Source organism: Centrocercus urophasianus, unplaced genomic scaffold (assembly GCF_019232065.1).
Source record: "Centrocercus urophasianus isolate 14NV4802_14NV808 unplaced genomic scaffold, USGS_Curo_1.0 seq_12, whole genome shotgun sequence".
Taxonomy (NCBI): Eukaryota; Metazoa; Chordata; class Aves; order Galliformes; family Phasianidae; genus Centrocercus; species Centrocercus urophasianus.
This window is the reverse complement of record NW_024884364.1, coordinates 38,930,337-38,956,440: the sequence shown is the minus strand read 5'-3', so window position 1 is coordinate 38,956,440 and position 26,104 is coordinate 38,930,337. Positions and strand designations below refer to the sequence as shown.

Here is a 26,104-nt window from a genome sequence, read left to right as displayed (position 1 = left end):
CTTAAAGCAAATACAGCTGCAAGCTGGTAACTTCACTCAAGGCAGTCAAGAGCACCCCCAGGGTTAGCAGCCCCCTGCACAGCCACCCAGCCCACCAGCACTCCAGGCTGCTCCCAGTGCAACCATCGTGACACTTAACAGCCTATGCAAGCCAACATGGGCCCTGTGTGCTGACAGGTTTCAGCACCCAGCAATGCTGCTGAATGGGTTTAGTTTACAACTGCTGATGAAACCTGTGGGCCTACGGAGTTAATGATTAGGCAGCATTTCGAAAATGTAAACTCCTCTACAAATACAAAAAGAACACAAAAAGCAATGACGCTGGCTCAGAACAGAGGTCCACTTGGCCTAATCACTAAGATATCTCCAAGCCTTGTGGGCTCTTTGAGAGAGAATATTACAAAAAGCAGAGCAAATACAAGAATGGCACTGAGGTGCTGTAAAGGTGTTTGCAGTTGGGTAGTTTGGGTATAACTATCCCAGCATCGTTTACAATGCTGTGCAGGTATAGGCAGCAAAGGGAATATAGTCTCAATTACACAAATTTTAATTAAGCTATTCCAAATGAGTAATTTGAAGTCTGATAATTCAGTAATATTTAATACCTTAATAAAGGCTGGGAAGTGCTTCTAGTGCCTTATAGTAGAAGGGGAACTTTCAGCTTTGTGCAGCATTTCTTTTTCTTTGCACAGTTCCATACACCTTTTTAATGAGCAGTTCTCCTGGGCACTGTTCCTGCCAGCTCGCCCTCTCACAATTACCCTGACAGGTCCAGAAGCCTTAATGTGTGGAATAAAGCGTGCAATTAAAATAAAGCAACTTAATTTGTCTTTAAGGGAAATTAATAAAGCAGTCCCTTGCAAACACACTGTGCCTTCAGTTACATTTTGTACTCTTGTTGTAAGTCTACACCTGCATTCTGGAAAAGAAATAAAAACTGTAGCAATTTCATTTGTTAAAAGTAAGACTAGTCAAAAATAGTTGGATTGGAAGCTCATATATACTAGATTATGGCAAAATGAACAAATCTTCCCTAAATTTTAATTGCGTATTCTGAAAAACCTTCTCTGCTTATTACTTACATTTTTTGAAGTATTAGCAAATATAAACATACCCTGCAGACCTTAATCAAGGCAGAAGGTGCTATCCATGAGGACACTTAATCTTCAAAATGCTGTAGTTTACATATATTTTTTCGTATATTTAACACACTCTGAATTTCTTATCGACCATAATGACACTTCTGCCAAGAAGTATCTGCTGTAAATGACCAAGAAGCAATAGCAAGGGCTATTTTCATAGGCCTCATGGCAGGGTCTAGGAAAGCAGTAGCAATGTTATCACTTAGTTTTAAATTCTGAGGCCACGTAGCTGCAGGGTGCTTCTGCTCACACCTTCTCTTACCAGCATTAATCTATGCCCAGTTTTTGTTCTGATGTCAACTGTCCACTTTCTGTCCTTGCTAGCCACAACCACCTGGATGGCTCTCTGATCACGTGCGGACAGCCTTTTGCTGCAACACTGCCACACCATATCACATCTTTGCCTTGAATTTTAGCACTTTCATTTAAAATCTGGGAGTCCTTTAAATGCCTTCTCTGACCTCACTCTCAACCCAGTTGTGTTTGTACCTTTCATCTGCCCCTTATTCCACTTCAAAAACAAATATTACATTCTAACTAAATTAAAAGAAAAAAAAAAAAGGCCAATAATAAGTGGTTTTATGGCTCATGAAAGACAAGTGTCACAGCATTATAAGACAAGAATTTGAATTCTGACTTCATCTGCAAATGAAGGAAGACTGATCATTGCAGAGGGCAATACAGTGAACGGTCACAGAATCACAGCATGGCTGGGGTTGGAAGGGACCTCTGGAGGTCACCTGGTCCAATCCTTGCTTCAGTATGGCCATCCAAAGCAGGCTGCCCGGCAACACATTCAGGTGGTTTCTGCAGATCTCTAAGGAGGAGACTGCACAACATCTCTGGGCAACCTGTGCTGGTGCTCCATCACCTGTACAGCGCAGAAGTACTTCCTGATGTTCAGATGGAGTCTCTTGTCCTGGCAGTGGACACCACCAAAGGGAGCTTTTTTTTTGTCTTTATTGCTCTGTCCCTTCAGCTATTTACTCACATTCCTAATATCACTCCTGAGCCTCCTGCAGGCTGAACAGTCCCAACTCATTAAGGCTCTCCTTACAGGAGAGCTGCTCCAGTCCCTTCATCATCTTGGTGATCAATCAAGGCAGAGGTGGCTAGTCCTGATAGTGAGGAGGGGCCAGCACCTAACAATGAACCTCAAGAAGTTCAATAAGGCTAAGTCCAGTGTCTTGTTCCCAAGTCAGGGCAATCCCAAGTGCAAACAGACTGGTTGGAGAACAAACTGACAGCTGACCTGAGGAGAAGAACTTGGGAATACTAGTTCATGATGAGGTTTGTGGAGCACTGGAACAGGTTGCAAAGAAGAACCTATGGATGCCCATCCCTGAAGTGCTGAAGGCCAGTTTGGACGGGGTTTTAGGCAGGCTGAACTAGTGGAAGGTATCCCTGCCCAGAGCAGGAGATTGGAATTAGATGGTTTTTAAGACCCTTTCCAACCTAAGTCAATACGTCACTCTGTGATTCTTTGCTTAAGGAACTCCATATGTACCTTTCTCCTTTGTCTCCTGAACTTTGTAATTAGCTTTTTTTAAAAATTGTATTCCTATGAAACTGCTGGTGGTACTTTTTCTACACCCAAGCTACTGCTGGGAAGAATGCACTGCTTCACAGAACAGAGAGGGGAAGCCCAGCTCTCCTCTAATCAGGATCAATATGCTTTTCTTGCTGGTGTATGACTCCAGTTAAATGATATGTACAACATAAGACTGCCAAGCAATGAGGCTTGGTAGCTCTGCTTGCTATCGTTAGTCGTAACGTCACCATTAACAGCAGTGAAGGAAACCTAGAGTAAAGCAGCATAAGGCACTGCTTGGCTGCCAGCCAGATATAACTGCTGGGAACGTGTGGAGGAGGGAGGAATGAGGCACAAGCAGCAGCAATCTTCCAAGGTTTTATAAAAACATTAGCAGCTCATCCTTTCCTGTGTTTTTTTCCTTCTTGAGTCCCGAGGGAAAAAAAAAAATTGGATGCTTTCCACTCCCAAACAGACTAGCAAAAAGTTAGGAGCCACGAAGTGTTGAATCCACCAATCTTTTGCCACCTCCGAGCAGGTAGAATAGCTAATTATACCAAATATGCTTTTTTCCAGCCTTTCCTCCAAAACCTAGGGAATGTGCACAGTCTCATATTCCAAATGAGGTGATCAGAGGTCTAAAAAGCCTTGGGAGAACACGAGACCTTTGCAGTTTTTTTTTTTTCACAATACTGCAACTCCAGTCCTAGTCCTCACTGCTTGAAAGGTAACTTTCACGCATCAAAAAAACGTAGATGCTCAAGAGCATAATGTGCTTTTGCATTCTAAAATAATCACATAGTGGAAAAGGTCACCTGCCCCCTAGAAACAAACAGACCAAGGAAAAGGTCACACTGCAGTATTTGGTGACACCAGTACTTATGCCCAGGAGGGATGAGGAAGAGTGGCTCTCCACCACTCAGCCGTGAATGAACTCTCCGTTCAAGGGAGTATATAAATGCTTATGGGGGAGAAGACAGAGGATTATGCTACAGAAGACCTGTAAGACAAGGCAGATGCTGAGGCTTTAGCAGCAATGAACAATTCTCATCTACACAGTAGTACATTCATCCCAAGATCTTTCTCAGCTCCTAACACAACCCTCTCACTTCTCTGAAAGGGCTCCAAGAGTTAAAGTATAAACGACCCTTGAAATGAGGAAATCTTCTTTTGCTGCTTTCTTCTGCTCATTACAGACAGGTTAAGTTCCCCCACCTATTTCGCAGCATCTAATGCTGTGGGGAGAAAGGTATCTAGAAAACTGTTTTTCTCCATCAGGCACCATGAAGTGCCTTGAGTTACTCCACAGGAACTAGTGCTCCTTACACAAGTAGCTTTAAGGAAAAAGACTTCAAATTGTTGATAAGAAGAACTAAAATCAGAACAATTGTTGAAAAACAATCAGACAATTAAATCCAATTAATCTTATCCAATTAACCTCTTCTGTATAATTCTGCAAGTTGAGAGAAATCTCAAAATGTAAAGGCTACGCTTTTCCTCAAAAGAGCTAAAACAGCATCATCAACACATTTTTCAAGGCTGTATTTCTACAGAATTGAGAAACAGCAGTAATTACGTACAGCAGAACCTTTTGACAGTGGCTAATCAAGTAAAAATCACTCAGTTGAGAAGTGGTCCATGATTTGCATCATAAATTTAAACCACCTGCTGGAGCATCCCACTTGCTACTGACACAGTATCAACAAATAAGAAGTTGCAGAATCTTGTTTTTAATTCACCATGCTAAATTCCAGATTCTACACTGGGATATGAATATAGCATTAACAGTAAAAACAAATCCTTATGTTCAGGATCCTTTTATCACATGAAGTAAGACAAAAAGCATTTAAAAGTAATAAAAAAAAAAACTGAAGAACAATGAGTTTTTTAAAAAGACCATATTTAATAAGGGATGTGGTGTCCAGTTTGGAAGGATATTTGATTATTATACATCTGATCACATTACAGTAGCTCCAGCTGCCATTAGTGCTGAATGACTGGGATGTTCCATTTGACCACGTACTGCCCTCTAACACAGCTAATCTGACTGAATGTTTAAAAACTCTGGGATAGGCCAGACTATCTCCTGATCTCACACACACGGCATCTCTGAAATCCTTTCTACCTGGACACCACCTTCTTTTTAGTTTATGGATCATTTTTCTACATTACTGTGAACATTATTACAATCACTTTTTATTGATTTCTAACTGAACAGCACAGTCATTTCTCTTGATTTTATGGACAGCAAGTTTTTCACTTCCTGGATGTCACCAAACTGAAAAGAGTAGTTAGATGCTTCAGGTGATAACTACCATCTCAACAGTTAAATTTGTCAAGTTCAAAACTAATTTCGCTGAAATAAATTAAATCTCATCAAGTCATATCCTCATTTGGCCATGCTCATCAAATCCTAATCTTAATTTGGCAAGATTTACAGGGTTTTTCATCTCACATGTTTGCAAGGAAAAAAAAATATGAACCTATATCGATACACTTCAAAATCTGAAAGTAGTTTTTCACCATAGCTTGTGACTCAAATAGATGTTTATAAATAAAATGCTATCACTAGATAAACTATTTTGGGAATTAATGACACATCATTGTTGCCTCTGACAATGCATACCTAGCAAACTTAAAAAAGTCTACAGTGCAATCCTTAATGAATTATAATCCCACTACCAGCCATTAAACCTAAAGATTTTTCATCAGACTGTATGTAACAGCACCCTGACTTCCCAGGAAGTTTCATCTTACACCAATTCAATATAGCTGTGATTACCTGACCAGCTGATTAGAGTGCTGGTTATCTTCCTGCTGCCCAAAACCCCTATATAAATCTTATAGTGATGCTTACAGTGACATATATCGCCTCTGTAGGAATTGTGATTTAAAGATGTAGGCAAGACAAATGCATAAAGGAAAGAAATTAATCAAAGAAACACTGCTTAGTATCATTTTAGTTCTAGCCATTGACTCACGATAACAATAATTAATGCTATCACTTACATTGCTTTGAGGATAAATAACAGTAAGCAGTACTGTTATATATGCAGACACACAGCTTAACCACTGTCCACAATGTCACAGGGCAGGATGTGTTAAAAAAAAACTCCACGAAGTAGAACATTCGACAATTTGTCTGCAAATTAATTAATAAGTGGAAGGCACTCAGGGCACTGAAGTGGTACTGACTGCATCTACACCAAGTAGTGGATGAACATCACAGCATGTGTCAGCCTTTCAGTTACATGATCAGATGACATGGCCTTGGGAAATTCTCTTTTATTTTGTCATGGTTTTTCTTCACCAAAACTGTAAGGAAGGATACAATGTTCACCTGGTTATATCCCATTAGGGAGTTGGGATGTAGTCAGTTTGCAGTCAGGTCAGCAATTCTTCCTGTATACTAGCTAAGATGTAGTCTTAATGAAATAGTGAAATAAATAAACAGCAAGCAACCAACTTCAAAATTATTAAGGAATGTTATTCATTTGCAAGCCAAGAAGGTAATACTCTTGAGCAAAACATTCACATATGGCTAACTGTTCCAGAACAGAACATTACTTTGCTCACTCTCATTTCTTCCTTCACTGCTAATATACCTATGGCTTAATTGTCAAGAGACACGAGGTCCTTGAAACACAATGATCCCTACCACTGGTAGCACATCAGCAAATTATGGCTTCTCTGCCATAGCTACGTGTACTGACTGCATGTTTGCCAACAATGCACTCACATACTTTACAAAGATGACATACTCCAGGTCTGACAACTACCCAGGGGTGTTAGAGCCCAAGGAATCCTTTTTTCCCAAAAGAAAAAAATTATTATGCAGATTCTAATTATCAGTGGTATCAGTGGATAAACAGCATTTTAAAGAAGACTGCATGTACCATCTCTTTGGATTTTGGTAAAATCACGTAATTGATTTGAGACATGCATGTCTCTTTAATATACAAACATGTAAATCAATTAGTTGAATATGAATAAAAAAGAGAAAAGCAACACATAGTGTAATAGCTCTGTGGTAAACAAGTGGAGGATTTTTTTAAATGGCAAAGAGAAGTTTAACCTCTTCAGGCAGCTCTTCAGCAGCACAAGTCAAAATGCACAATCTGAAAAGGGCAGTAACGTTTATCCTCCTTGGTCACTGATTGCTAGTAGCTCACCCTGCTTTATAGAGCAGCCAGTCACAAGATCAACACAGCTGCTCCTGCTGAAATTCATCTGGATGTTCAGAAGCACCTCCCAGCATTCTCTCACCCTGCATTAAGCAAACGAGACACTTCTTCCAAATACACCATGGAGAACAGCCTCCCTCACACTCCAAATTAAATGGAAAGCTGTCACTAGCTGCAGTGCACTGGAGTCTGCAAGGGTGTGGGTGGATTTTTTTCCACCCTCTTGTCTTACCTTGGGGAATTAGGAGAGAAACAGATGCATCCTGACTGCATCCTGCTATTGCAATTACTGTTTGCAGAGATGGTGAGGAAACTCATCCTGTCATCCCATAGGAAGGCTGGAGGAAGGGGACACTATCAGTATGGTATAGCAGACCAAGCTCTCCTGGGCCACTGCTACAAAGGTTAGAGTCATTTTCAGCTTAAAGGCAAAAAGCTATCATCCACAGCTAAGCTGTCTGCAATTAAATCATCACTCTCAGAAGATAAACTCAAAAAGAATAAAAAAAAGCAACCACAGTCTACTTTGATTTCTGTTCTTCTCGTCTCAAAGGTCCTTGAATTCTCCGGAACAGCAAAACAATGCAAATTCTCATTTCAGAAATGCCCTGGAGCCATCACGAAGGATGAGAAAATTTGTAAGGGGGCTGTAAAAGAACAGTGTTGAAAGAAGACTTGCTGCAGGGGAACTGCTCTTGGAAAGAAAAGCAACTGGAGCAGTCCCGGGTACTTTGAAGACTTCCAGAAGGAAGTTAGAAGAGAAAAGGGGAGTGGTTCATAACAGCACTGCACAAACTGGGGGGAACTATCAGGAGCTGAACCTCGGAGACTCACACATCACTGATTTTTACCACCTCTCCTATTTCAGCATTTGTTTTTTCACCATGTTCTTCATTTACATAACTAGTCAATCTGTATCAACATCTGGTAGATAAATTAAATGATACAGCTAAGGTCATCACTGCAATTACCTATCGCCAATTTCGTTTGACCATTAAACAACAATTATGTCATTTAATATCGACGGTTCGTTATGTAACTTTAAGTAAGCATAACTTTAAATGAAGAGTGAAATCGCCAAACTTGAGTCAGCAATAGATGCTTCATTAAAACCAACAAAATTGCTACGTTGTTGAAATAATAAAGAGAAGCAGTCCAGAGAAAGCATTTCAGCTTCTTAAAAGGAAAAGCTTATGTTGAAAGAACAATCAGTTACAAATTTCCGAAACACACACTAATTTTCAAATGAAGTACTTTACAATTATTAAAAGTATCCTTCTTTCAGCACATGAGCATGAAGAGAATCTGAGAAACCTTCCTTTGTGGGTAGGTTATTTTATAATTTCTTCCTGCAGACTCTTCTCTGCTGCAGTCCGTACCGGAGACAGGATACAGGACTGCTGGACTGACAACCCGATCAGATACAGCAATTTACCTTCATTTTAACAAACATCCAAACCCCTAAAAACTAAGATGAGGAAAATAAGTTTGAAGCTTGGAATTCATCCATTTCAGCAAAATGTGCTGTGGCAATTTGCAGGTGTGTGGGGTGGATATGTGAAGAATAAAACTAACGTTACTTCTCCTTTTACAAAAAGTCTTGTCTTGCTCCTAGTTGCGTCTTCCTCATTCACTTACAAAAAAAAATTAAGCTTTCAGCAATTTGGAAGAATTTAAATTAGACACAAAGATTCCCTACCAAATTACAATACACTGGAATCAATTAAAATGTGGTGAATTTACAGAAAGCCAGCACATCTGTCAGTACCTGGGATGTACAGAAAGCTCCATCTCATCGCTCAATTGCTCCCTACAGGCTAAGTGTAAGGGCTGGAAAATGGAAATAAACATTCTTGACAGCGTTGATGTCGTCAGTCTCACTTTTTGCATTTACCTGGATTGTACAATTCATGTTTTCTACCAAATTTTTAAAATGCATACATACTAAGCTCCTTACTAGCTTCTTCACATGAATAAGAAGCAAAATTTGGATCCTACAGTGGGGAAAAATAATAGGATCTAATGAGTATGCAATACAAAATCGACTTTAATAATATCTTTTCAGATAAAGTATTACTGAACAGTCTGAAAAGACTTGAAACATCCCATTATTACCGTTTTGACCTGAGGCAAAGAAAAGCACTGAAAACACATCAAGGCTTCCATTCAAGACTAAACGGGTTATGCTTGTATTATGCAATTTATATGAGAGTTAGGCAATGATGAATATACCCAATTCAAAAATAAAATAAAATAAAATGGTAGGTTATTCAGTCGCACTTTTTTCAAAGCTTTATCCTATGTGGCAGTGCACAAAGAATCAGTTTGTTTAACCTGTTTTGTACACATGTACAAACACCTAAGTTTAGTAATAAGAACACCTATTACACATACTATGCTAAAATCAGTGTTGCTTCCATGCTAACGAGCATTTGGTCCCAGCTCAAAAAAAAAAAAAAAATGATTAGCCACAAAGAATTATTGCCCCACTGGACATTACTTTCTCTTCAAAACAGAAGAAAAAAAAAAAAGAGAGAAAATCTGCCTAAACATGTCCCTTCTTTGTGCAATCAGCAATGAGAATGTCTTCAAATCTTGACATCCAGGTGATACTTACAGTGATAAAATCTCAGTTAAACTAAATGCAACCTGACTTCAACAGTCACACATCATTTGAACTGTTGACCTGAACCCACCAGGAGACTTTTTCCCCTCGCGTAGAGCTACCTCTTGACTTCTTGATTATTCCAGACTGCTGTAGCTGAAATACCAGAAAGAAATCCCAGAAGAAAAGCAGTTTCAACAGGACTTCAGGTCTCACCAGCAACAGTATCAGAGATAACATGTTATCTCTGGATCAAAGTGAGCTACAGTTGGAGTGCGGTTCAATTAACAGGCAACTCTCTTTGAGGATCTACCTGTATTAAAGAGATGTCAGCATGCACAACTGCTATTTGTCCTGAATCCTTTAAACCCCTCACTTCCAGAGCAGAATAATAAAAGAGGCAAACTGGGCAATATAATATAATTAAATAGCAAGTCAACACTTGCCTGCTTTTGCATTTTGTTAGGCTGAACTTACATGTCTCCTACTCCTTCTTGATATACAGAGCTGTCTTTCAGTTAATTTTTAAACAAATTGCTGCCATAGTGTTAACACTACAAGGAAAAAACATTCACACTTTCATTCCACTTCATCATATTGTGTTTCTAAAATAGCTTGGGTATACTTTTACATCAGGGCACTGCAGAGATACACGAGTTAGCTTGAAATATACCAGTTTATCTACTGAAAACAGTCTAATTATGCCAGTACAGACTTAAGCAGAAGATAATTTAAGCTATTTTTCACCATAGTAAATAAGCCTGCACTGAATGCTAGGCTTGAAGGCCTCAGTACTAAAGCTGGCTTGTCGAAAAGCCAGTTTATGTACTTGCACCATACAGACATAACCTCCTCCTTGAATGCAGCATATTGATTGATATTTCTTTCAGAGAAATAGCTTAATTTTTATTATATCCTCTATTACTTATTAACAGGACCATTAAAAGGAAATAGTTAGCTATTAAATGGTCTGCCAAGCAGCCTATACTAGAGCGTAGATTGACCTACTGTATCCCATAGATGTGCTTCTGTTACTAAAATCCAAAGCTGCTAAAAAATCTTAAAAAACAAATGGAAAAACCCAACACAAAAGCCCACCAGGGAGGCACATCTGAAGTCATAATAAGTGTGCAATTTCAGTATTCAAAATGACATCATGACAGCTGCCATGCGTTCTGAGCATTGAGTGCTTTAAAAATAAAGCAGTGGCAATGCAGTTTGTCAAATTGCTTCCATTGGCTTTCTACCACCCAAAAGTCAACATTAACAGCAGTTTGGTTTGATTTTTCATCTGCCTTTTGTAAAACAGTGAAAAGATTCACCATTTCTTTTTTCTTTTTCTTTTTCCATTTCTATTGCAGTCTTTAAGTAAGTTTGCAACAATGCAGCAAAATCACTCAGTAAATACAGCGCACATTCCAACCACGCTGATAAATTAATTTTTCCACTCGATGTTTGAAATAAATCATTATGCCTTACACACTTGTTTGCAGAAAATTTAATCTCAATAAAATCACAGCTTCTCGCTTTAAATCGATTTTGGTTCACTACTTCTTGAAATCTTTGTCTTAACAATTCTCTGACAGCAACAACTGGTAGAGGTGTCTTACCTAAAGACTGGTAGAGCTCAGTCATCTTAGGATGATCCCAGCAGGTTGTCTGCGTCTCATGGCTACAATAAAAAACATAAAAGTTAATAAAATGGAATTTCTCTTTCTGTTTCCTTGCACAGTGTGCATCCCAGTGCTCTGCCAGAACACTGCCAGCAGCCTGAGCTCTTGCAGGAGGGAATCTAACTAGCAGCAGGCATGTCTTCTTTCAACCAGATGTCCATCTGGACTGCTGTATTGAAGCATAGGCTCAGGAAGCAAAATTAAAAGTTCTGCTAATATTACAAATACAGTGAGCATTCAGACAATGTAGTGTTCTGGGCTGTCTCCCTTATCCTAGGGTCTCTGTGAATTTTCAAGAGGCAGAGCTTTATGGAAGCCAGGAAAAACCCAAATGGGGTTACAAAACCCTGCCCTATGACTAGAATGTAAATGGGACCATCTTCTGCACAGAAGCTCACAGCCTTCAGCTTTGCAGCAGACTGCTGCCAGAAGACATGCAGTGTGAGAGAGCCAAGTACGTGAAGTGTTAGTGAGTGCAGTAGCAACTCACGTCTCCCAAGGCTACACATTTTAAGATTTTTTTTAATGACAGCGTAGCTAATGTGATCTCGTTTCCATTAACATGGGAAACTTGAAAGAAAACTCTCCTTATCTATTCTAGAGCCAGTGAAGTCTTGGTCACACAGAATTCAGCTCTGCTGAAAGACAACCCATGAACTACACTTAAAGAAAATTCTGAAATGTACGATTGCTAGCAACCACATTTGCAGTTCCTGTACTTAAAGAACAGATATCCTGGGTCCAATGTGCATATAGCGTTGGGAAGAAAAGGCACAGAAGAGTGAGGTCTGATCCGCAGTGCTTTGTTGTTCTGGAAGCACACACCTTTCAGCTCCAAACTGTGACCCAGCAAGCAAACTGAGTGCCCCTGTACAGCAAACAGTGCATGTAAAGCCGATGTAACAGAGAGCAGGGAGGCAAATGGTGATCCCAAGCGCACCTCCACAGGCACGCCTTAGGGGTGCAGCTCTCCATGCAACGCTTCAGCACCACCACTGCTGCAGGGAAAGAGAATAGTGAAGTGTTTTCTTAGCAGGATTTCATTTTGGCCTTAGAAGACAGGCTATTTACTTGATCCATGTGAATACTTCACTGGCCCAGCAACGTCTGTGTACTCACTAGCTTACTGTATATATCTATACAGTACACACTGTATATAATTACAAGGAAGAACGAAAGGAGTAACCATAAGCAAAAATGCAGGAATGGCATCTGAGCTGAGCACAAGATGTTAAAGGAGCCTCAACTCATCAGCCTCAGCATCCCCCTCCTTCCTAATTCCTGCAGTGGCTGAAGGTAATAAGAAAAGGGAGAGGACATCAGAGCTGTAGCAGCCATCCTGGTCTTTGCTCTGGGAAAATATGAATGCTGCAAAGAGAGGTGGCTGCAATCACCTTCAACTATCTAAGCTTTGAGTTCGGTGACCATAGACACAGAGTCGCTTACAAGAGAACACAGCACCCAAGTTCCCAAATTTTCTAAGATGTCTGGCACAAGGGAGTTCTGCACTACAGGAGCTTACTGTGCATTCTGCACAGGAAAATGCATTTTTTAAGAAAACGCTTCATTTACACACTGAATCCCCCCCAAAATTTGGTTACCATTTGCCCCCTCCTTGCACAATAGCAGCTCAATGAAAAAGAACAAGGGAACATATTCATTGCCAAATTACTCTGTTGACAGAGAGACCTAACGATTCAGGTAAGCGGGCAGCAGCAGCAGACCGGGCCAGACAGTCGGGCCTGCAGAGCTGTGCCTGCTGTTTGCTAGTCCTCAGTGTTCGTTCCAGACCAGTGGTTCCCTGGCAGCAGCCTGGCAGGCCCAGCCGGGGAGCGGCGCAGGACTGAGCTCAGCGCTGCACACAGGCACTTCTTGTGTCAGCACAGGGTAACAACCGAGGGACTTTGGGGATGGTGGTTTTCCACACCTCCGTTTTATCTCAAATGCCATGCGCAGTGCTTCTGAGGTATCCCAGTAGCAAGTGTATCCTTGGCTTCTGTGCCAAAGCATGTAGCAAAGAGCAGAGTAAGAACTTAGGTATGCAGTCGCAATAAAGCTCTGAAACTAATTGCCTAATCTTCCCTGTGCATTTAGTTTGGCAGCTCCAGATTGTTCTGTGGATGAACTAGGCCATTTGGGGATCCACAGCTTTTGGTCTGGGAGCTTTCAAAGGCACTGAATCCCAATTACAGTATTTTAAAGCCACTGAGCACGTGGCAATGATGTACCTACACAGCACCCGGAATCTTACTGCCTGTGTTGAATAGAAGAACAAGGGAATCATTTAAAATTCAGAAAACTGTTATGGTTAATCACTCATCAAGACCATGCGGACAATTATTTTTTTTTGGTATTTTTGTTTTTATGATAAAGCTTAATCAGATATCAGTGAATTTAATGTGCACAGTGTAAGATTATGTCACCTATTAACCATCCAGAAAATACATAACCAATCTTCCTAAGACACTGTAAATAAAATTTCCATTGCCAAAGAAATGTTGGACTGTTTTCATACATTTTTACTGCCAGATACCTCAAATGACTACACAGAATGCTCTTACATCATGGCTGCCTAAAATAATTTGCCCAGGGATGCCCATTTTGCAATGAACGGTTTCACTCACTTCACCCACACGTTCCAAGGGCTGAGCTGGTGGGGTGGGTGTCTTTCTCTAGAGCTCCCTCCCTTCATCCTGGTGCTCTTCCCAAAAAAGAACTGAGGCCTGATGCTGGAGCAGGTGAGGAGGCAGGGCAATGCCCCAGACACACGGGAAACAAGAGGGCTGCAGCTACTTCGTTCCCACAAGAAGCAGTAGGAAGCTGAGACTGCAGTTCACCTGCTCTCTGCAAGCCTCTCCACTGCTTCCAAAGGCCATCTGACCACGAGCTGGGGGCCGGGCAGGGGGAGACTCTGCCTTCCTGAAGGGAAGCGCCAACTCAGCAGTTCCCGCAGTCTCCACCAAGCCTGGGAACGCTGTAGCATCCTTAATAGAGCTGCAGCACAAGGTCTGCCAGAGTTTCAAACTCCAGTGAGCAGAGCCCTTTGCAGCCTGCGAGTCAGAAGGATGCAGAGGGACAGCGGAAGCATGAGACCTCTGACCAGCAGCAGCTGGAGCCTGGTGAGACGTGCCCAAGTAAGGGCTCATGGGGCTTGTTTTCCTTTTCCTAAACCTGCCTTGCAAAGTTGTTGCAAAGGTGAAAAGGAAATTAAAAGTGGGCCTGAAAATGAGAGGAACACGCTGGATAATGGTGACACCTAGGTGCTGGTGTGACTAGCACACTAAATACACCAATAAGTCAGGGGGATGAAAGCACAGTCCTCACTTAACACATCCTTTGGGAGCAGCAGGGCCACTTCATTAAAGGATAATTACATCATATTAGCAAGGATAATTTTTACGTGGGCAATTCTGTCACACTGTGCCTATGTAACCTCTCTGTTCTTGTAAAAAGCACAGACATTCACCTCTCGTCACTGTTGGAAGAGCTAACAGCACACAGGACTGCAAACCTGAAACTGAGAGATGATAGTCCAAACAGCACACAAATTGAATTATAGTTCTCTTGCTACAACTTCATGAGTTTAGATAAAACATGGTTATTTTCTCTTCCCACTGAGCAACACCAGCAGCGGGGGGAGCAGAGAACAATGTTGCACAATCGCTAAAACATCCTCACACAGGTTGTAGCCATTCAAGATCTCTTTAACTCATCCTGATTGCACCCTATTTTTTTTGCATATATGTAAGATTCAGGTACTCTTGTGTATTCATTGCGAAGTTCCAGAGTCCAGAACTTCAGACTGAACTGCGCAGCCCTTTCTAAACTCCTGCTGTGCTTCTTCTGTTTCTCACATATTTATTTGAAAGCAGAACATAAACAAGATATGCAAGTATGCAGATGTGCACAGAATAAGAAGTTTCATCAGGTGGCAATAAACAGATACTTACATACACTTAATAACAAGCTGCTTATTAAGTACTGTCTTATAAAGCAATGAATAATCCAGTCTCAAACACTGCAGTCTGTAATACCTCTCACCTTTTGGCTTTAAGATGAATAAAAGGTTATTACAACCACCGTATGACTGCTGTCAAAAAGCCAAAATAAACACGATACAGTTGCTTGGCTTTCACTAACCTAACATAAATGCGTTTCAAAGTGTTTGCATGCACAGACACTGCTGCTCATTGAAAATCAGAAATGTTTTCAGCAGCAGATGACAGCGATTGCCAGAAGACTTAACAGCTGTCTTTTTTTACAGGGTTTCATTAATTCCCTGGCTACAGCACGGCACTGCGATGGAAAGTATTAGCGGTGCGAGAAGGTGGCACTCCTATGTGCCGTACAAAGGACTACTGTTTTCATCTATAAATCCAGAGACTACTGATCTGCGCACGGAGATTATTCCCATTTAAGCCAAGGATCAGGCATCTTTCCAGGAAGAATTTGACTGCAGCATGTTTTATTGGCTTTTGCCAGATTTATCGCGCTGCTGAAGGGAAGCACCGATACATATTTAAGTTTCTCACTGACACTGGAAACGAGCAGTCAGAGAAAGGCAAATACCAACTGCCGAGAACTGTAAAGTAACTCTTTTTCACCGCTCGCTATGTTAAACATTTATTTTACATGTTACATCTCGGGCAAAGATGACGGCTTGGCAGCGGGGCTCTGCCCTACAGCTGCTACCTGCCCACCTAGCTATTCACTCGGCAAAGCCCAGCCGCTCTGCTCCTACCAAAGCCACCTCACTGCGGGACATCAGACCCCACAGCCACGCACCTGTGGGCTCTGAGCAGGGACACGGCGAGGTAAGGGTCAAAGAATCAGACGACAGAATCGTTGAGGTCGGAAAATACCATTAAGATCACCTAGTGCGCTGCCCCAAGGAACCCCTCCCGGCCCTGCCCAGTCATGGGAAAGGTGACTGCTAACACGAAAGGACTCCATGAAAGTAGTACCCGTTGAAGTGTTCTAGGGAAGTTCGCTCCCGCACCAAGTTAGGCACTGCACAGGTAACGCTCTACACTCCTCCGGCTGCCCTTTACGACCCAGCGCAGCGCGCACTCTCAGCCCGGCGCAGCCCCGCGCAGCCCCGGCTCCGGGTTCGCGGCGAACCCCGCATCCTGCACGTCCCAACCGGACACACAGCGCGGTTCTACGGCCTCCATTCCCAACTGCCCTGAAGGGACGGAGCGGAAAGTTGACCTTTCTGGAGAAACAAATCGCTTCCCCTACGGTCTTCCGAGGAGACGGACGCGCTACCTCCACGTTGCAGCCGTGCTCTGGGATGGCCGCGGCTACCGCGCTGCTCCCGGCTCCATCATCCCGCCCGCAGCCCCGCCACAAGCCGAACCCAGCCCGGCACCTGCCGCCGCGCCCCCCTCCGCTCCTCACCCTCTGCGTTGCTCCCTCATGGCGGCAGCTGCTCGGCGGCGCCGCGGAGCCAGACACAGCGCTGCCACCCGGCCCCGCCGCCCAGCACCACTGCGGCCGCCCCGCCGGCGAGCAGGCGGGAGGGAAAGAGGGAGAGGGCGGCGCTCCCCGCGCTGAGCCGCGCTGCACCGCCCCGGCCCGCCCCCGCGGCGGAGGGGTCCCACCGGGGCTGAGGCGGACGCGGGTACGGTTGCGGTGGTTTCGCCTTCACCAGGGGTGCTGCAGAGTTGGGGTCACTCCTTCCCGCCGAGAAGAGGGCCGGTTCTGTGTCCTGAGCGCGGAAACGGGTGCCACGTTTCCCAGTGTGAATTCTGCTTCACGCTGGATGCGCAAATGAAAGCCAAAGACCTTCTCTTGGCATCACAAACGTCTCCTATCCATTTGGCCCGCCACCTCGCCTCACCACATCCTTCACTCACACGGCAGCAGTGCTGGGTGAGGAGCAGGTCCTACCGACAGCTGGGCAGTTTTTCAGGTTTACATTTGGTTCTCTCATGGTACAGCCGCCCAAAGGGTGCCTTTAAAACCCACAGAAAGCCTTAGCATGGGGAAGATGTAGGCGTGGACACGTGGAAAATTCACCTCACCCTTGTTCACAGCCTTACTGTGAACTGGATGTTGTGTTGAGGGACATGGTTTAGTGGGAGCTATTGGGAATAGGTGAACGGTTGGACTGGATGATCTTGAAGGTCTTTTCCAACCTTGGTGATTCTATGCTTCTATGCTTCTATGCTTACCACATCACTGCCCACAGACTGCTCAATAAGCATGTACCTGGGTGGTTTCCACCCTAGGTATTAGGATATTTAGGGCTGTCCTTAAGGATTCAGGTACCCGAATTACCTGGCTTTAATAAAAGCCCAGCAGGGTTCAGGAGAAGCCGTCTTTGCAAGTGCAGTATGCTCAGGGATCAATCCCAGCAACCGCCAAAGGCAGGAATGAAACCCAGCAGAGCGAAATGTTAACTTCTCATAGTTTCTGAACAACCTAATTTGCTTCAAAAGGTCAATGTCACAGCTTTTGTTTATCTTGCATCTCCAACACTGCCCCGACAAAGCAAGAGAAATAGGATTCATCTCAGTGTGGGCAGACACAGCACCACATTAAGGCTCCCTGGGCTACATACATATGTCAGCTTTGAAGCAAATGAACTGGCTGAAGGCTGTCAGTTGTTCCAATCAACAAACGTTTCTTCTTTCATCTCCCGCTAAGTTTTAAGAAACAAGAGATCTCTCTCTTAGCTTTAAAGTGTAATCTTTAGCGCATTAATTGGGAGGGACTTCACGATCCATTACAACAGTGGCAGAGCAGCCTGCTTAATGTCGCAGGACTCATTGCGGCTGGAAGTCTGCAGTTTCACAGAGAAAGTATTTTGCTTTATTTCGAGAAATCTCTAGTGCTGATCCTCAAGATACACATTCCTTCAATTTCTTACTGTTTCTAGTGTATCCTGGTCAAGCTCTATGCTGCTATTACCACGTTTGTCTTCTTTCCCATACAATAGTGCCAAGTAATAAGAATTTAAAAAACAGTCTGAAATTCTCATACTTTGCATAATCTTCTTTCTCCTTGAGTTACAAATAAGGTATTGTATTCAATTAGACTCACAGCAGGTGAAAACCCCAATTAGTGAATCCATTTTCTTGGCTTTTTTTTCCCTACCTTACACCCACACACCACTTTTTTTTTCCTTGAACAATAAGGGGGAACTCTGAGTCATTCCTCAATTGAAAAGCAAATTAACCCTTTGATCTCCCAAATCAAACTATTACCCACTCAAGAACATCCAGAGGAAAACATGAGTGTTGAAAGATTAAAGGATTAAGGCCTATTGACTTTATAATTTGATTTTATAAAAAAATACCTATTTAATTCTGCTTGCTGTCTCCAAATTCATAAGAGATTTTACCAACTTTTGACCTCAAGATTATATTTTTTGCTGTACAATGCAAGTAATACCACTCTTATTCCAAATTGTTTTAAAACTATTAATAATTTATCATGAAATATAATTTGTTTGCAGTGTAAATGGTTACTGTCTTTGAATTTTTAACTGAAGCAAGTCTATATGCCATACTTAATTTTAAACCACTTATCTGATTAAAAAACCAGTCTTCTTCTGCAGAAAATAAAACAAGATTACAGAACTAGCAGAATTTGAATTCCCCATGTTGCTTTTCTTATCCGAGGACCATTTAGTCAATTTGGGCACCTACACAGACAACTTAATCAGAAGAACAGTGTTTATTTCTTATACTTAATGCAGGACTGATCAAGGTGTCTTTCTCTTTAATATTTGTCAGTTCTGGGTGCTTCAGGGGAAATCACAGCCCCCTAATAAAGGAGGGGTGATCTGCTTTCACTAGCAGTGTCTTATTCATGATTAAATACCAGCTGAGCACCTGAAAAGTCAGGATTTTCAAGTAGCATCAATGCACTGCTTGCTGTCCAAATGCTAATAGCATCTCCATGTCTGAAAATTCTCGTTTTCCCATCCTAATGCATTATTCTCAAAATTTTGTCACTTTTATATGAGGAAAGAGCAAAAGACAAAAAAAAAAAAAAAAAAACTTTAAAAATAGTAATACAAGCATAAAATAATTCTCAAATGCTACTGCTTGAGCGTAAATCTTCTCCGGTTTTATGAAGGAGATCAGCATTAGTACCCCATGTTACAGAAAGATAAGAAAACAAAGGCAGAAATGAGTAGGAGAACTCATTTCTCAGTTGCCCAGAACTGGTTAGGAGGGCAAACCTAAGTTTGCTAGTAAGGTTGACGCTTAACGAGTCACCAAACTAAAGATATTTCTTTAGTTCTACTGTCACTGAAAGTAAAGATAGAACATTTTCCTATTAACTAAGTTTTGTTCCTGTCATTCTGTGTGCAGGGCTCCTTGTAAGCATGGCTCTACTATTTCTCAGTTATCTGTGCAGTGGATTAGCACACACTAGCCTTGCGTATAAGAAGACATTGTGGTGCCCTGCATTGGGCCTGCTAATCCGCTATGCTCTTTGAGCCTATTTTCTTTTTCTTGGTATAAATAAATACTAAGAATCACTTGGGATGGCACAATGACACTTTCCTGGATCATCTGTCTTAAATATGCTCCAAGGGCTGAAACCTCCAGGATTTCTTCTGTGTTCACCGATAGCCCTCTCAGACGAGCCAAGAAGAGAATACTGTTTTGGATAATGCTTTTTTTTTCTTTCTTCTTTTGTCTGCTTGAACATTACTTCTGAAAGCACATTAAAATACTTGCAAATTGCAAATGCAATGCAGAAAATAGTTTTGAAGTTCTGCATTCATTTTCCCCAACACTACATTGTAAATTAAATACTAGGACATTCATTGCTATGTATAACCAGTTATTTGCACCATGTAAGAGCAGAGGAGGGAGCTTGCCATTTCCCAATCAGGGGGAAGCCCAGTTTGTGTCTTGCATAAATGGAGATGAGCAGGTGCTTCTTCTTCAACAGAGATTCTCCATAGCACCATAAAGCAGCTGTGTAATCACAGAATTCCAGAACCTTAGGGTTTGGAAGTGACCTCTGCAGATCATCTGGTCCAACTCCCCTGCAAGTTCCCTACACTAGGTTACAAGGCCTGTGATTTATATTGTGGAAATTAATCAAATTTATGTCACTCCTAGTCTACCATGTCCAAATTGCTCATTTACATTTCTACCCAAGGAACAATTGGATTTCAAAGCTTGATGGCTGGGATATTCTTGCATCAGACAGAGTAGGAAAAATGTTCGTAAATATGTATATGTATATTTCTGCAGTAAAAGTTGCAGAGCTTGTAACAATTTGATGCACAATATGGAAAGTACTATTGCACAGAATGTGTAATAGGATGACATGTACCTCTGCCCTCCTTCACAAATCTCCTTTGGTCTGAGATTGCTTTTAGTGTAGTAAAGACACCCGATTAAAACAGAAGTTCCCATCACCCTGCAAGATGAGTGTTGCAGAGCCTTGGGAGCAGTGTGTGTGTGGCTTATGTTATACCAGGCTGTTGACAGAATATGAATGATATGACACCTATCATTTTAGGTATAATGAATACACATACAAAATTTATATTATTGAAATCTTGGAAAGGTTAACTGGGAGAGGGTAAAATTGCTTTTTAGCTGGAAGTGGCAACACAGGCAGCTTGCAGTAGCAGAGCATTTGTTCAGTCCAGTGCCAGGTGTAGTACCCAGGTAAGGTTATGTGCACTGTTGGATGCAGGTGGCAGTACATCCTAATCCCACCAGTGTTATGAGCTTCTCAGGTAAGCACTTGGACATATCTCTTCTCTCCCCATCACATCCAGGCTGGATGTGGCTCTGGACATCCTGGTCTAGTGGTTGGCAACTGTGTCCATGCAGGGGGGTTGAAACTAGATGATCATTGTAGTCCTTTTCAACCCAGGCCATTCTATGATTCTATGATGATTCCAAGAAAATGAAGAAAGCAGTACAACTCCTGCTCTTCTGGGATGGAAATGAACTGGAATGTGGAGAGTCACAAGAATGGGAAGATGAAGAAGCAAAATGCTGGCAAAATATTAGATAAATGAAAGTATTAAAAAAAACCCTCTGAAGCTTACTGAAAAGTTAACCAGAAAAACAAAGCAGAATGACATGCTAATCTTGACCATCCACAAATAAGACTTTAGAAATAATAATTATACCTTTTTAAGTCACTGGTTTGAGGAACCTGTATTGACAAAGTGGATGCCTATCATTTCAGTTCAGTTGTGAACAAATGAAAACTAATAAGGATAAATTAAACAAAAGGATGAAGGCAAACTCTATTTCTTACTTTCCTTTGCGTTCTCAGTTAGAAATAAATGACTGTCTTGCATCCTGGGGGATTAAAATAAGCAGGATTTCGTAAACTCTCTTTCTCATTAAGTCTCTTTTCTCCTCCAAATCTTTCTTTCCACACATAAAATTCTGTGTTGTGAACACAGAAGCTGGCTTCCCAGATAATGAACTTTCCTGTTTCCTGTCAATGTATAGACTTCAGTTGTGAAAAGCTTTCCATCTTACTGGGCTCCATCACACAGAGACCAGAAAATGTGATGTGATACAGATCACCATGCATTCCTCATGACAGGACTGCTCGCTAGCAGCTCCCTCATTCAAAGTCGCCCTCAGACAGCAAAGGAGAGGCCTGCATTCCTTTTACACTAATTTACTTTTTGCTTGCATTCCATAAAATATTTATTTTTGACATTATCATCGGGTCTGTTTTTATAACTAAAATCATACAAACAAAAAAGTTTTTCCTTCATTCATGACATTTTTCCATAAAGGTGCTATGTAAATATCATCTTGGAGAGAAAACATTCATTTTGTGAAAAAAAAAAAAAAAGCCATGTAGATCACACTAAGAGATTACCTACTGGGATAATGCAATGGTAAAACTGCACTTAAGTATGCAAAGAGGACAGTGAAAATCTATTGCATTTTATGACAGCTGCAAGCAGGCAAGTTTCCAATCAGACCACTAACCAGGCAAACATTACAGCTTTGAATTACTGCATGGATTTTTTTGTGTCTGTATTTCAGCTTTAGATGTCTTGCAGCATTCTCATACGTCGTGTAACATCTGTTGCTTTAAAATATACTTTGAACCTGTCATAACTACCATGTCGTTTACTCAATGATCATAATGTAATATACATAACATTTTAATGTATTATTCTAACAACAAGAGGCACTGCCTATCTTTTACATACACACTAGGCTTTTCCAGCATCTTCCTAAGCATGTTGATGTTGCTGACCTTAGCAGATACAAGAAGGTCAAGAGCTGTTCCTAACTTTTTCCTAGGGACCACACAGAGCCCCGATGTGAGAAAGGGACAACTCTCTCTCCTTGTTAATCAAACTTGGGTTGATTTTATTTCCAGACCAGAAAGGCTTTACCTTCTGTACTACATAAGCAAAGCTCACTTTTCCTGAGTGGCATGACTGCTTTGCTCTCTATTCCTAAAAGTCCAGTGTGGGTTAAGAAATCAAGGGAAAGCATAGCACTGCACTGGAGGAAAAGCTGACCTACAGAAGCTGATGGAAGGTGAGAGCAGATCCATCTAACAAGCCTCACCAGTAAATCCATCCAGACCTACTTCTTCATCTGATCCAGGTGATGCTTCACAGGGTTTATCTGCATAGAAATGCAGCTTCAGATTAAAGTTGTGCAACTACTCACAAACTGAGTCAAACTTTCAAGCAGCAGAAAAGTAAAAGCTTCTCATCTGACATTTTTGTAATGAAAACTTTTAAGTTTCTTCCCAAAACAATAATCTGTGACAAAATGTACTTCTATTTAATTCAGTTTGACTGCAACATGAGGCAATTGTTCATACAGCTCTGACAGTGTATGCTCTCTCTAATGGCAGCTAGCAATACTCTCATCTTGTCCATGCCAAAGAGTGAAAATTAATGTCTCTATATATGCTCATTTGAAACAAGCATGCATATACAGACCTCTGTCAGCAAGTACTTCAGAGACAGATGACTGAGCATCAGCCACTGTGGAGCCATGTCCTAGGTCACAGACATTTGCTTATCCTAATTGAATCTAAATGTATGTTAGCACTTAAATACTACAGTAAAGACAGATACAGAGAAATTTTCAAGTAAGATAAAGATTTTTTCATAGAATTCTAGAATGGTTTGGACTGGGAGAGGCCTTATAGGTCATCTAGTTCCAACTGCCCTGACATGGAGGGTTAGATATTCCTTAGCTAAGAGTAAGAAAAGTTTTAGTCCTCTCAGCTTTTGTACATAGGTATCTTTGTGTAGCTCATTATAACATGTGAGTTGGCAGTTAAAGCAGGACACAATCCTGTGGCTGCTATCTGATGATAGGATGTAAGTCTTGCTTGACTGTATTTCACAGTTTAAACTAGATGTTTAATGATAAGAATGCATTTGATACAACTCAATGACTTTGTATACTAAAGGTTTTTTAAGTTTGAATTCAGAAAAACTTCTCAAAAGGCTTCCAATAAACTGTGATTTCATCAGCATACCTTCATGCCTTTCTCTGATCTCTGTTATCAAATACAAATTGGAGTCTCTTAGTGAACAAATAAGCCTGCAAAAGAAAGATTCCTTTTCAAGCAAAGAAGCCAAATTAGCCATGGAAAGACTTGCATTAACAATCAGAGATACCTTGTCTACACAAATGAAAGAGCCTTGATCCATATGACCAAAGGAACACAGATGACCTTCAGGATCTACAGTAATCTACTATCAAGTCAAAGAGAACACTGACTTAGTGGAGCTCAAAATCAGCCAAAATACATTAATTCTCTCTGTATTGAACATTATCCTCGTTGAGCCAATTAAACAAATTAGTAATATGGATTTGGAACAATTTTCTTCTCTTTAAGAAACAAAAGTGACATCTAAATCCTGAATATTTTGTACAGTCATAAAATATGAAGAAGAAAAACCTTCTTTATGATCTGTATTAACATGCTTAGACCCCTGTAGCTAAACTTAAGGGAACTATCCCTTGAATAAGTCAACCTATAATTCCACCATATCATCTTCAGTTTTTTCCAAAATAGTCCAGACTTAAATAAAAACCTTTTTTGCTAGGCCTAAGCTCAGTAGTCTGTCTTCATCATCTTCTTCACCACTTATTACACAATGCCAGATTACTTTAAAAGTTCAGATTACTTAACTTCATACCTCTGTCAGAAACTCACAACAGTTTTTCTTACTTCCATCTCAAGTAAAATAATGTATTACACTTAGCTAAAAATTTTCCATGTCTATATATGGAGAAAATCTAAATCATTGGTGTATTTCATACTGTCTGCCCGGACTACTGCTATCCTTTATGCTAGCATTAATTATAATTATGCTAGCATACATAACACAACACACTGCGTAGAAGGCAATCTTCTGAATGTCTTCAGGTCAGAAAGAAGGATCACCTGAATTCACACTTCCTGTCGTAGAAAACATTACAACTGTTTGAACATTCATTCTTAATTCATTCATGATCATAGAATAACAGAATGGCCTTGGGTTGAAAAGGACCACAGTGATCATCTAGTTTTACCCCACAGCCACAGGCAGGGCCGCCAACTTCTAGACCAGGCTGCCCAGAGCCACATCCAGCCTGGCCTTGAATGCCTCCAGAGATGGGGCATCTACAACCTCCTTGGGCAACCTGTTCCAGTGCATCACCACCATCTGTGTGAAAAACTTCCTCCTAATCTCTAACCTAAACCTCCCCTGTCTTAGTTTAAAACCATTCTCCCTTGTCCTGTCAGTATCCCCTCGTAAAAAGCCATTCCCCCTCCCTTTTATACACTCCCTTCAAGTACTGGAAGGCCACAATGATCTCTCCCTGGAGCCTTCTCCTATCTAAATAAACACAGTTCCTTCAACCTTTCCTCACAGGAGAGGTGCTCCAGCCCTCTGATCATCTTAGTGGCCTTCCTCTGGATAACAAAATCAGTCTGTCATATTAAGGAAGTATTATGGTTTTTGTTCTTTTGTTTTGGTTTGGTTTTTAATCATCATTGTTCTCTTGAAGTAAATCATTTCCCTTTAGTTACTATCAACAGCTCTAGCTCGTGGTTGCCAGCTTTACAACGAAATGTGATTTTGCTAGCAATTATCACCACTTAGTTAATGTCTTCACATTAAAATGCATCAGATCAGGGAAAGTAAAACAAAGATGTTCACTTTATCTTCTACATAAACACATGAAGATGTGATGTCTAGACATCTTGAACTGTAGTAATGAAAGTTATTTTTTCTTACAAATATTGCACATTTTTTATCAGTAATCAAAAATGAATCCCTTGTTACTTTTCCATAGTTTTGTTGCTGCAGTTGGTCTTATTTCTCATTCTTAAAATTCTGTGTTCATTATTTCTCAAATTATAATCCTTCCACCCAGTTCCTTCAATTTGTTCTGTTTTTAGGGTAACTAACAGAGCAAATAATTTATTAAGGGTAAAAATAATTTTGCAAAGATTTATTGAGGCTGATAGCCTAAGAACTTTGCCAAATGGAGCCCAAGCAGGGAGTAAAGGATTAGACCCTATCTAATCCACTGGTTTATCAAATCACTGTATTTAATACTGAACTAAAATCTTTGGAGACTTTTATTTTTAGCAGCTTGCCATACTGCTTATTCATTTGGCTTTATTCTAAGAATTACAATTTGAAGTCAAAGAGAAGACAAATTTCTTGTTCTTGTGATAAAGATATCATCACTAAAAGGCTTCTAACCTTACACAACTAAATACAACTAAATACCATTTTTTTTTACTCTGTGCAATATTGTTTTGTTTTTTTTTTCTGGTAAGTTCTCTAGTAAACATTACATTTTACTGGAAGCTAGCATTTAATTTAAAACGTTAACAGGGATTAAATGCAATGAAATCAATCATTTGGTGATGATAGTGCACTCCATTTGGTAAGGATGAAGAAAGTGATTTGTTTTGATAGCTGTTTCCATGTTAACTTTGTTCAAGATGCTTGCTAGTAATTTGAAGAAAAA

At 41.0% G+C, this 26,104-nt stretch overlaps 1 protein-coding gene across 19 annotated transcripts in view; it reads right to left on the bottom strand.

Annotated features, from left to right (window-relative positions):
- DMD (dystrophin) overlaps positions 1-26,104 on the bottom strand; it is a 979,751-nt gene that overhangs the window by 66,095 nt on the left and 887,552 nt on the right. For 14 of the 19 annotated variants that reach the window (XM_042811110.1, XM_042811098.1, XM_042811099.1 and 11 more), the window contains one exon: positions 11,073-11,134. In XM_042811110.1, coding sequence (XP_042667044.1) covers positions 11,073-11,134 — 62 coding nt within the window. Of the gene's footprint in view, positions 1-11,072; positions 11,135-16,535; positions 16,617-26,104 lie in introns of those variants that run through there. The other 5 variants (XM_042811105.1, XM_042811106.1, XM_042811107.1 and 2 more) reach the window with 1 other exon arrangement.